The sequence below is a fragment of the Heptranchias perlo genome, chromosome 6, assembly GCF_035084215.1.
Source record: "Heptranchias perlo isolate sHepPer1 chromosome 6, sHepPer1.hap1, whole genome shotgun sequence".
Classification (NCBI taxonomy): Eukaryota; Metazoa; Chordata; class Chondrichthyes; order Hexanchiformes; family Hexanchidae; genus Heptranchias; species Heptranchias perlo.
In genome coordinates, this window is record NC_090330.1 from 111,349,813 (window position 1) to 111,362,311 (window position 12,499).

Consider the following 12,499-nt stretch of genomic DNA (forward strand, 5'->3'; position numbering starts at 1 on the left):
CTGTCAAGCCCTCTTAGAATCTTATACGTTTCAATGAGATAACCTCTTATTCTTCTAAACTCCAGACAGTATAGGCCCATTCTACTCAACCTCTCCTCATAGGACAACCCTCTCATCCCAGAAATCAGTCTGGTGAACCTTTGCTGCACCCCCTCCAAGGTGAGTATATCCTTCCTTAGATAAGACCAAAACTGTACACAATACTCCAGGTGAGGTCTCACCAAAGCCCCTGTACAATTGCAGCAAGACTTCCTTATTCTTGTACTCCAACCCCCTTACAACAAAGGCCAACATGCCATTCCTAATTGCTTGCTGTACCTGCATGTTAACTTTCTGTGTTTCGTGTATGAGGACACCCAAATCCCTCTGAACACCAACATTTAATAGTTTCTCACCATTTAAAAAATATTCTGTTTTTTTTATTCTTCCGACCAAAGTGAATAACCTCACATTTCCCCACATTATACTCCATCTGTCACCTTCTTGCCCACTCACTTAACCTGTCTATATCCCTTTGCAGACTCTTTGTGTCCTCCTCACAGCTTACTTTCCCCCTAGCTTTGTATTGTCAGCAAACTTGGATATATTACACTCAGTCCCTTCATCTAAGTCATTAATATAGATTGTAAATAGCTGAGGCCCAAGCACTGATCCTTGCGGCACCCCACTAGTTACAGCCTGTCAACCTGAGAATGACTCGTTTATCCCTACTCTCTGTTTTCTGTCCGTTAACCGATCCTCTATCCATGCTAATATATTACCCCCAACCCCATGAGCCCTTATCTTGTGTAACAACCTTTTATGTGGCACCTTATTGAATGCCTTTTGAAAATCCAAATATACTACACCCACTGGTTCCCCTTTATCTACCCTGCTAGTAACATCCTCAAAAATCTCTAATAGATTTGTTAAACACGATTTCCCTTTCATAAAACCACGTTGACTCTGCCTAATCATATTATGATTTCCTAAGTGCTCTGTCACTATATCCTTAATAATAGATTCTAGCATTTTCCCTACTACTAATGTGAGGCTAACAGGCCTGTAGTTCCCTGTTTTCTCTCTCCCTCCTTTCTTGAATAGCGGGGTTACATTTGCTACCCTCCAATCAACGGAGATCGTTCTAGAATCTAGGGAATTCTGGAAGATCACAACCAATGCATCCACTATCTCTGCAGCCTCCTCTTTCAGAACCCGAGGATGTCGGCCATCAGGTCCAGGGGATTTGTCGGCATTTGGTCCCATTAATTTTTCTAATACTTTTTCTTTACTAATATTAATTACTTTAAGTTCCTCACTCATTAGCCCCTTGGTTCCCCACTATTTCCGGTATGTTTTCTGTGTCTTTTACTATGAAGACAGATATAAAATCTTTGTTTAACGTCTTTACCATTTCCTTACTCTCCATTGTTATTTCTCGTCTCCTCCTCTAAGGAACCCGTGTTTACTTTCGCGAATCTTTTCCCTTTTTACATTTCTTGCTAGTTTACTCTCATATTCAATTTTCTCCCTCTTAATCAATTTATTAGTTATCCGCTGCTGATTTCTAAAACCCTTCCAATCCTCAGGCTTACTACTCTTTTTGACAACATTGTAAGCCTCTTCTTTTAATCTAATGCAGTCTTTAACTTCTCCAGTTAGCCACGGTTGGATCAATTTTCCTGTGGAGTTTTTATTCCTCAAGGGTACGTATATGCAGTGCGCTACAAGGCAGTAATACATCTCCATTTTAGATAATTATTGTTTCAGTACATTCTGAAGTTGTTAAAGATGATTAGATGTTGAACTTGTAATACAAACAGAACAAATTGAGCAATTCACAGAAAATTGACTCTATTTCGCTTCTCACTCCTTGTTCAGTGTGTGGCATTCTCGCCTCTGAGTCAGAAGGTCATGTTTTCAAGCCCCATTCCAGAGACTTGAGAGCCCATAATCTCGGCTGACGTTCCCACTGCAGTACTGAGGGAGTGCTGCACTGTCTTTCGGATGAGACGTTAAACCCGAGGCCCCGTCTGACCCCTCGGATGGATGTAAAAGATCCCATGACACTACTACCAGTGTAAAGTTCTGAGTCACATTTGCCTTTTTAAAAATCTTACCCAAGGTCTGGAACTCCTTCCCGAAACCTTTCCGCCTCTCCGCGCCCCCTTTCCGCCTCTCCGCGCCCCCTTTCCGCCTCTCCGCGCCCCCTTTCCGCCTCTCCGCGCCCCCTTTCCGCCTCTCCGCGCCCCCTTTCCGCCTCTCCGCGCCCCCTTTCCGCCTCTCCGCGCCCCCTTTCCGCCTCTCCGCGCCCCCTTTCCGCCTCTCCGCGCCCCCTTTCCGCCTCTCCGCGCCCCCTTTCCGCCTCTCCGCGCCCCCTTTCCGCCTCTCCGCGCCCCCTTTCCGCCTCTCCGCGCCCCCTTTCCGCCTCTCCGCGCCCCCTTTCCGCCTCTCCGCGCCCCCTTTCCGCCTCTCCGCGCCCCCTTTCCGCCTCTCCGCGCCCCCTTTCCGCCTCTCCGCGCCCCCTTTCCGCCTCTCCGCGCCCCCTTTCCGCCTCTCCGCGCCCCCTTTCCGCCTCTCCGCGCCCCCTTTCCGCCTCTCCGCGCCCCCTTTCCGCCTCTCCGCGCCCCCTTTCCGCCTCTCCGCGCCCCCTTTCCGCCTCTCCGCGCCCCCTTTCCGCCTCTCCGCGCCCCCTTTCCGCCTCTCCGCGCCCCCTTTCCGCCTCTCCGCGCCCCCTTTCCGCCTCTCCGCGCCCCCTTTCCGCCTCTCCGCGCCCCCTTTCCGCCTCTCCGCGCCCCCTTTCCGCCTCTCCGCGCCCCCTTTCCGCCTCTCCGCGCCCCCTTTCCGCCTCTCCGCGCCCCCTTTCCGCCTCTCCGCGCCCCCTTTTCCGCCTCTCCGCGCCCCCTTTCCGCCTCTCCGCGCCCCCTTTCCGCCTCTCCGCGCCCCCTTTCCGCCTCTCCGCGCCCCCTTTCCGCCTCTCCGCGCCCCCTTTCCGCCTCTCCGCGCCCCCTTTCCGCCTCTCCGCGCCCCCCTTTCCGCCTCTCCGCGCCCCCTTTCTGCCCCCAAGCTTATAGTCACCCCTTCTGATGTCTCTTTCTTTGGTTCGGTGTCAGTTTTTGTCTGATAATCGCTCCTGTGAAACGCCCTGGGACGTTTTTCTACGTTTAGGGCTCTGTATAAATGTAAGTTGTTATTTATCCCGTCCACTTCATTTGTCCTAGACTGGAGTTGTTCTTCACAGAGGAGAATGTGCCATGTGTCCAGGTGCTTTCATCATTAGGTAGCGCAGCAAGACATTGGGAGGAAATTTGTTGGTTAAATGTACTTGGAGATCAGCTGACTCTAAGTGTCGTTGACCTGTGGTGAATGTGAACAAAGAACCTTTCTTCTGTAAGTATTTGCTTATGATAGATTGTCACATTTAAATATCCTAATGTAAATCTTCATTGCGATAAAGGCTATGAAAAGTTGGGAAAAGTACTAGTTGGAACTCCAAATAACATCTGCTGTTTCTACCCTTTGGTGGTCCCGGTTAAATTGAAGTTGATAAAACCCTTACCAGTATTTATCCAACACAGCAGCACCACAGGAATATAGGAACAGGAGGAGGCCATTCAGCCCCTCGAGCCTGCTCCACCATTCTATTAGATCGTGGCTAATCTTTACCTCAACTCCATTTACCCGCCATTACTTCATATCCCTTGATACCCAACAAAAATCTATCGATTTCACTCTTGAAAGCTCCAGTTGACCCCCAGTGTCCACAGCCTTTTGGGGGAGAGAGGGCACAATTTCCACCACCCTTTGTGTGAAAAAACGCTTCCTGATTTCACCCCTGAACAGCCTGGCTCTAATTTTAAGATTATGTCCCCTTGTTCGAGATTCCCCCACCAGAGGAAATAGTTTCTCTCAATCTACCCGATCGAATCCTTTTGTCATTTTAAACACCTCAATTAGAGCACTCCTCAATTTTCCATATTCAAGGGCATACACGTCAAGTTTATGCAACCTGTCCTCATAATTTAACCCTCTAATCCCCAGTATCTTTGGTGAATTTGCCCTGCTCCAGGGCCAATATCTCCTTCCTGAGGTTCGTTGCCCAACCAGGGGAAGAAAGTAGCTGGTACAGTAAACTTGTGAACTTTTATTTTAAAGCTTGAATGTTAACAGATGCATGAAGGAGAGTGTCAAGTGGTGATGGTGATTGTTCCAACTAAATGGTTGGGTATAAGAATGGTCTCCTTAATAGTGGGTCTGGAATCCTCATCAGTTCATTGTAATTGGCAATTGACGACCTGGAATGCTCCATTTTGGACCTCCCTGCTTGTAGTTCTGGAACCCAAGCTCCAGATGTGTGTCAGCTGATAAGGGGCTGAAACACATGGATATAGACTCATATCTGGAACTGTTGGTGGAAAGAAGACTGAGGGGGGATCTGATTGAGATATTGAGACTAATCAAGCTCAGGCTATAATGATCAGTCAGGGCTGTGTGTTATTGGCACAAGATAAGGCGACTTGAGTTTAAAAGAGCAAACTTGTCGAGCGCCTTTCACAGTCCTCAGGACATCCCAACGTGCTTCACAGCCAGTTAATTAATTTGAAGTGCAGCCACTGTTGTTATGTAGGGAAACACAGTAGTCAATTTGTACACAGCAAGATCCCACAAAAAGAAATGAGATAAATATGTTGAGCAGGACACTGGGAGAACTGCCTGCTCTTTTTCCAGTAAGGCTGTGGGATCTTTTACGCCCATCCAAGTAACGTCTCATCTGAAAGCAGAGAAGATGTAGATTCAAAGGAGAAACAAGGAAACAATACTGAACAGATGGCTGCCAAGGGAGCTTGTAAGAATAAGTAACTAGGATACTTTGAAGATAAAAGCGCTGCCTGAAAGGGCGGTGGAAGCAGATTCAACAGTAACTTTCAAAAGGGAATTGGATAAATACTCGAAAAGGCAAACTTTGCAGGGCTATGAGGAAAGAGCAGGGGAGGGGGACTAATTGGACAGCTCTTTCAAAGAGCCGGCACAGGCACGATGGGCCAAATGGCCTCCTTCTGAGCTGTAACATTCTATGATTCTAAAATTGGACAAATACCCTGGAAGAGAAACACACTATCGGATAAAATGACTCGGACACCAGGTAGGCAAATTCAATGGACCAATGGTCTCTTCCCACCTGGAATTTCTCCACTTTTGTGTTTCTTTCTAAAATTAACAATGGGAACCCAAAGTAAACCTAGGAAAGTGAGGTCAGTATCAGGCATCTCGTGATCATGTGTGCCTTACCAAAGAGAGAGCTGTGAAGGATTTTAACGCAGCCATTGCTTAAATTAATTGTGAGTGATCTTGGGCTCCTTCTCTTCCTTCTTCACTGTTCTAGAAAGTTGCCCTGTCCAGGTAGAGGTGGACAAGCTGCCCTGGGCTCTGCTGGTCTATGTACGCTCCCTCAGCACTGGCCCTCCGACAGTGCGGCGCTCCCTCAGCACTGGCCCTCCGACAGTGCGGCGCTCCCTCAGCACTGGCCCTCCGACAGTGCGGCGCTCCCTCAGCACTGGCCCTCCGACAGTGCGCCGCTCCCTCAGCACTGGCCCTCCGACAGTGCGGCGCTCCCTCAGCACTGGCCCTCCGACAGTGCGGCGCTCCCTCAGCACTGGCCCTCCGACAGTGCGGCGCTCCCTCAGCACTGGCCCTCCGACAGTGCGGCGCTCCCTCAGCACTGGCCCTCCGACAGTGCGGCGCTCCCTCAGTACTGGCCCTCCGACAGTGCGGCGCTCCCTCAGCACTGGCCCTCCGACAGTGCGGCGCTCCCTCAGCACTGGCCCTCCGACAGTGCGGCGCTCCCTCAGCACTGGCCCTCCGACAGTGCGGCGCTCCCTCAGCACTGGCCCTCCGACAGTGCGGCGCTCCCTCAGCACTGGCCCTCCGACAGTGCGGCGCTCCCTCAGCACTGGCCCTCCGACAGTGCGGCGCTCCCTCAGCACTGGCTCTCCGACAGTGCGGCGCTCCCTCAGCACTATCACTGGGAGTGTCGGCCTGGATTATGGGCTCAAGTCTCTGGAGTGGGACTTAAACCCACAACCTTCTGACTCAGAGGTGAGAGTGTTACCCACTGAGTGACGACAGAGGGTTGGGGATAATTGGATCGGGGAACACAGACGTAATTCAGGCCCCATTTTAAAGCCATACATTCTGAGCTCATTTTTATGAACTTTGATTTTTTTTATATGTATAGTTGAATAGCAAAACCTTGGGTGATTTGGGCCGCAGAGGAGTGGAGTTGGTTGGAGGGTGGGAGTTTCTCTGCAAAACTGATGCATTGCAGCGCCAACCGCTGGAGGGAGGGTGTAATTACAATGTGACAAGTTTACATAGAATGTTTCCATTATAATTGTGGGCACAGGGATCTAAAATGGAAAAAGTTGACACAAAAGCATGACATGAATGTGACAACAGGAAGCTTGGACAGACTTGCTTTTCGATGTGCCTCTTATTTATCCGTTTTTTGTGGATTTGGAGGAATATTGTTTTTATGAAGTTTTTTTGTTTGCAGTGGGAGAAGAGCCTTGCATCATTTTCAACAAGAAAACTTTACGGACATTGCACGTGTTTTGACGTGTTTACCAACTCAACAAATTTTTTTTCATGGAAACCAGTACACTTCAATAATTAAACATTGTATAAACATTGGTCCTGTGCCAGAAGCCGTGGAGACTTCTCAAATTATGTAATGTATAAAAACAAGGCCTGTAACTCACCTCGATAAAAAGAGTCCAAACGAATTGACCAACGGTGGATTTAAAAATTCTTCATATTTCCCCACACATTACTTTTGAAAATTACATTTACATCTGTAACACACACAGAATGTATTGCTCAGTAATGGAATACAACCTAAATCATTATTTTCACAACACTGGTTTCAAGCTCAATAGTACAAATTGCACCTGGCTGGAAGATTTTAATTCCATTTAGCATTTCTTTCTAATTTTAGCACGAGGTGTTAATTCATGCGCCTCAAATTATGAGACTCGGCAACTTGTGTAGTGAGTCTGCCGAGGCTTCGCTCTCGGATTTTATTTCTTGTGGCGATAAATTAATATTGCCTGAAGTCTGGAAGCAGAGTCCCAGCCCTGTCCCTCACTCGGAGGATAGAACCTGCTGTGGAACATCTTCCCTCCAAAGATTAATACAAGGGGAAAACTAGACAGTCGATGCTAGTGAGACACTGAAGAATAAGCAGCATTGTTCATCTGTCCGATTATAGCCAGATCCTCAAGACCAGGCAGTCTTTGCAGTTCTGTGGTTTAACGATTGTGACCCATTTACTTTCAGGGCACCATTACAAGGAAGTTATGCTAAACCTTTATAAATCACTGGTTAGGCCCCAGCTGGAATATTGTGGCCAATTCTGGGCACCACAATTTAGGAAGGATGCCGAGACCTTGGGAAGGGTGCAGAGGAGATTTACTAGAATGGTGACAGGGATGAGAGACTTCAGTTAGAGAGATTGGAGAAGCTGGGATTGTTCTCCTTAGAACAGAGAAGGTTAAGGGGAGATTTAATTGAGGTGTGAAGGGTTTTGAAAGAGTAAATAAGGAGAAACTGCTTCCAGTGGTCGGAGGGTCGGTAACCAGGGGACACAGATGTAAGATTCCAGCAAAGTGATGGAAGGTGTCGTCGACAGTGCTATCAAGCGGCACTGACTCACCAATAACCTGCTCACCGATGCTCAGTTTGGGTTCCGCCAGGACCACTCTGCTCCAGACCTCATTACAGCCTTGGTCCAAACATGGACAAAAGAGCTGAATTCCAGAGGTGAGGTGAGAGTGACTGCCCTTGACATCAAGGCAGCATTTGACCGAGTGTGGCACCAAGGAGCCCGAGTAAAATTGAAGTCAATGGGAATCAGGGGGAAAACTCTCCAGTGGCTGGAGTCATACCTAGCACAAAGGAAGATGGTAGTGGTTGTTGGAGGCCAATCATCTCAGCCCCAGGACATTGCTGCAGGAGTTCCTCAGGGCAGTGTCCTAGGCCCAACCATCTTCAGCTGCTTCATCAATGACTTTCCCTCCATCATAAGGTCAGAAATGGGGATGTTTGCTGATGATTGCACAGTGTTCAGTTCCATTTGCAACTCCTCAGATAATGAAGCAGTCCGAGCCCGCATGCAGCAAGACCTGGACAACATCCAGGCTTGGGCTCATAAGTGGCAAGTAACATTTGCGCCACACAAGTGCCAGGCAATGACCATCTCCAACAAGAGAGAGTCTAACCACCTCCCCTTGACATTCAACGGCATTACCATCGCTGAATCCCCCACCATCAACATCCTGGGGGTCACCATTGACCAGAAACTGAACTGGACCAGCCACATAAATACTGTGGCTACAAGAGCAGGTCAGAGGCTGGGTATTCTGCGGCGAGTGACTCACCTCCTGACTCCCCGAAGCCTTTCCACCATCTACAAGGCACAAGTCAGGAGTGTGATGGAATATTCTCCACTTGCCTGGATGAGTGCAGCTCCAACAACACTCGAGAAGCTCGACACCATCCAAGATAAAGCAACCGCTTGATTGGCACCCCATCCACCACCCTAAACATTCACTCCCTTCACCACCGGCGCACTGTGGCTGCAGTGTGTACCATCCACAGGATGCACTGCAGCAACTCGCCAAGGCTTCTTCAACAGCACCTCCCAAACCCGCGACCTCTACCACCTAGAAGGACAAGAGCAGCAGGCACATGGGAACAACACCACCTGTACATTCCCCTCCAAGTCACACACCATCCCGACTTGGAAATATATCGCCGTTCCTTCATCGTCGCTGGATCAAAATCCTGGAACTCCCTTCCTAACAGCACTGTGGGAGAACCTTCACCACACGGACTGCAGCGGTTCAAGAAGGCAGCTCACCACCACCTTCTCAAGGGCAATTAGGGATGGGCAATAAATGCCGGCCTCGCCAGCGACGCCCACATCCCATGAACGAATAAAAAAAAAGATTATCAGCAAAAGAGCCGGGGGGAGATGAGAATTTTCTTTACGCAGCGAGTTGTTCTGATCTGGAATGCGCTGCCTGAAAGGGAGGTGGAAGCAGATTCAATAATAACTTTCAAAAAGGAATTGGATAAATACTTGAAAAGGAAAAATTTGTAGGGCAACGGGGAAACAGCAGGGGAGTGAACTGGATAGCTCTTTCAAAGAGCTGGCACAGGTACGATGTGCTCAATGGCCTCCTGTGTGTCAGATTCTATGCTACAGTTCAGTTTCTTTCCCCAACACTTCTGCGGTGAAATAAAGACAGTTTCCATAAGCAGGCCGAGTGTGCTGGGATCTGAAAGTTGTGGCCATGTATTGGGTTATTGTCTCAGTTTAACAATGAGCTTACAATTGTGCTAAATATTTCACTGGAAATCGTGTGGGATGCCCTGAAAGTGCCATGCTAACAGACCGGTGCATACAGGCTAAATCTACTAACTGCATTTACAGGCAAGTATACAAAAGCCAAACAATTCAGTGAGATACTGAATCAACACAAATACTTAAAAGCATTGAAATTAGAATCAGTCTGCAAGGGAACCATAGAACCATAGAAAAGATACAGCACAGAAGGGGGACATTCGGCCCATTGTGTCGACGCCAGCTCGAAGAACAACCAGGTGCCCATTCTAATCTCACCTTCCAGCACCCGGTCCGTAGCCCTGCAGCTTACAGCACTTTAGGTGCAGGTCCAGGTACTTTTTAAAAGAGTTGAGAGTCCCTGCCTCTACCACCAATTGGGGCAGCGAATTCCATACACCCACCACCCTCTGGGGAAAAAAGTTTTTCCTCATGTCCCCTCTAATCCTTCCGCCAATCAGCTTAAATCTATGTCCTCTAGTTCTTGAACTCTCCGCTAGGGGAAACAGGTACTTCCTGTCTACTCTATCTGGGCCCCTCATAATTTTGTACACCTCAATCAATTCTCCTCTCAGCCTCCTCTGCTCCAAGGAAAACAACCCCAGCCTATCCAATCTCTACTCACAGCTGCAATTTTCAAGCCCTGGCAACATTCTTGTAAATCTTCTCTGCACTCACTCCAGAGCAATTACGTCCTTCCTGTAATGTGGTGACCAGAACTGCGTACAATACTCCAGCTGTGGCCTTACCAGCGTTTTATACAGTTCCATCATTACATCCCTGCTTTTGTATTCTATACCTCGGCTAATAACGGAGAGCATTCCGTATTCCTTCTTCACAACCTTATCTACCTGTACTGCCACCTTCAGGGACCTGTGGACATGCACTCCAAGGTCTCTCACTTCCTCTACCCCTCTCAATATATTCCCGTTTACTGTTTGCCCTCCCTAAGTGCATTACCTCACACTTCTCCGGGTTGAACTCCATTTGCATGACAAAAATACCTTTTCTCGAAAGTGTTCCTTATGGTGCCTGATAAATGATTTGACTTTTGGATGAGGGTCAGGTCGACATCCCAGATGTGAAGCTGTACTTTGACAATGTCACCTCATTTGCGTTTCCTGTTAGAATTAAAGATTGTGGATAAAATTCCCAGTATTCAATCTGAGGATGTTTTGAAGTGAGCAGAATCAGTCATCCAACGATACATAGTAAGAACTATTACACAAATTACATAGAATTTACAGCTCAGATACAGGCCATTTGGCCCAACTGGTCTATCCCAGTGTTTATGCTCCACACGAGCCTCCTCCCTCGCGACTTCATCTCACCCTATCAGCATATCCTTCTAGTCCTTTCTCCCTCATGTGTTTATCCAGCTTCCCCTTAAATGTATCTACACTATTCACCTCAACTACTCCTTGTGGGAGCGAGTTCCACATTCTCACCACTCTCTGGGTGAAGAAGTTTCTCCTGAATTCCTTACATCAATCTAACGAGCAGGTCTGGAATCTGAGTATTAATGCCTTGATTACTATGCACAGTTCAGTTTGTGCCTAAACATAACCTCTAATCGCTCTCATTTCCGGATCAATCAACCTGACCTGCTTTCCCAGGCACTCCATCCCTCGATCCATTTTTACATTTTCTGAGGGAAGATGGCTTCTATTTTTTAGCTATTTGAAAACTATTTTAAATAAAGACAGAACTTACACTGCTGTCGCAGGCATATTACTTGGAAGATTGCATTTTCCGACTGCAGGCTCCTGACCTGGAGCTTTGCCTGCGGGAGTGTAGTTCAGGTAATTGCACGCGGCCCATGATCCATCAGAACTGGTGGATGGAAAATTTGCAATTTTCTTTTCCACTGTGTTTCTCAGCGTCACGGTTTCAGGTTCCGCTAAGTATTGTGTGTATATTCACCAGAAATCCCCTTGGGACTTTTTCCACTCTGCCGTAACATCGTCGGAAGTTAGTCGTAAACCCAAAGTTTCGCCGGGCGAGTGTGAGAAGCCCCGAGGAAATTCCCGGCGATTGCACTGGAAGTTTAATTCAGTTTTGAGATATTGAACGGGTCCCACGCGCTGAAGGAGTGCAAAGGTCACGGGGCTGGCTTGGCCTTTTATCACAAGTGCACTCTGGGATTTATAGTTTGTGTATTTCCCTCCCCCACCGATTGAATAAATTGAGAGGAAGAAAAAAAGAAAGACTTGCATTTATATAGCGCCTTTCACAACCGCAGGACGTCCCAAAGTGCTTTACAGCCAATGAAGTACTTTTTGAAGTGTCGCCACTGTTGTAATGTAGGAAATGCAGCAGCCAATTTACGCACAGCAAGATCCCACAAACAGCAATGTGATAACAACCAGATAATCTGTTTTAGGTGTTGTTTAAGGGCTAAATATTGGCCAGGACACTGGGGAGAACTCCCCTGCTCTTCTTCGAAATAGTGCCGTGTGATCTTGACAGAAATTGCACTGATGTTTCTGTCTTGCATGAAACCTCTAAGTTGGCGAGATCTCACATCGTGAGGAGGTGATAGATGTGATGTAAAGTCAGCATGTACTCAAAACTCCAACTTAGTGGAGGACACCTCCTGCCCATCCTTCGCACTGACATCATGGAGTATGTGGAGGGGACTGTGCCTGCACTGGTGCACTGCTGGGTTTTGCTTGGAATGTTAAACTCTCTGCTCTGCAGAGTACGGACGGTAACTTTTTTTACTGGAATATTCTTGTTGCAATACAATGTGGTTGGTGGGAATAACAACATTGGATGTTTAATAAATGAAATGAAATTTCAAAGCTGCTCACGGTTTATTCCTCGGAGATGTGTTATAAAATAGAATGGTTTGACCCATTTCTTGATCTACATATTTTACAATTGCAATGTTGTATAGAATTAAACTTCAAAGCAGCTGCAATTGTGGAGCCTGCTCTGTTGCGGCAGAGATTCCTGTGAGCATCCAGATGAAATACTCGCAGTGAAAACCTTGCAATTACAGCGCTCTATTATTGCTTTTGTGGATTTGATACAGATCAGAGACACATGTCCTGCGAAACGAGTGATTCCACATCTAGGTTATTTTTTTTGGCTGGTTTCCGAGTCCATGAAATA

At 47.7% G+C, this 12,499-nt stretch overlaps 2 protein-coding genes across 3 annotated transcripts in view; one reads left to right on the top strand and one right to left on the bottom strand.

The window, feature by feature from the left end:
* The window catches only part of arhgef7b (Rho guanine nucleotide exchange factor (GEF) 7b), a 144,056-nt gene that overhangs the window by 7,050 nt on the left and 124,507 nt on the right, over positions 1-12,499 (top strand). The window lies entirely within an intron of this gene.
* LOC137323219 (eukaryotic translation initiation factor 3 subunit A-like) lies at positions 1,746-3,667 on the bottom strand. The gene is made up of 3 exons (XM_067986724.1): positions 3,661-3,667; positions 2,100-3,212; positions 1,746-1,786 (listed from the first exon to the last, which is right to left on the bottom strand). Exons 1-3 carry the CDS (start codon positions 3,665-3,667, stop codon positions 1,746-1,748), a joined length of 1,161 nt encoding a protein of 386 aa, XP_067842825.1.

What these genes read in the sequence shown, in the direction of transcription:
- LOC137323219 (XM_067986724.1), bottom strand. An exon ending in GAAGGAGTTCCAGACCTTGG is followed by an intron (nt 1,787 to 2,099) that starts GTAAGATTTTTA and finishes TTGTATTACAAG; the next exon opens with TTCAACATCTAATCATCTTT.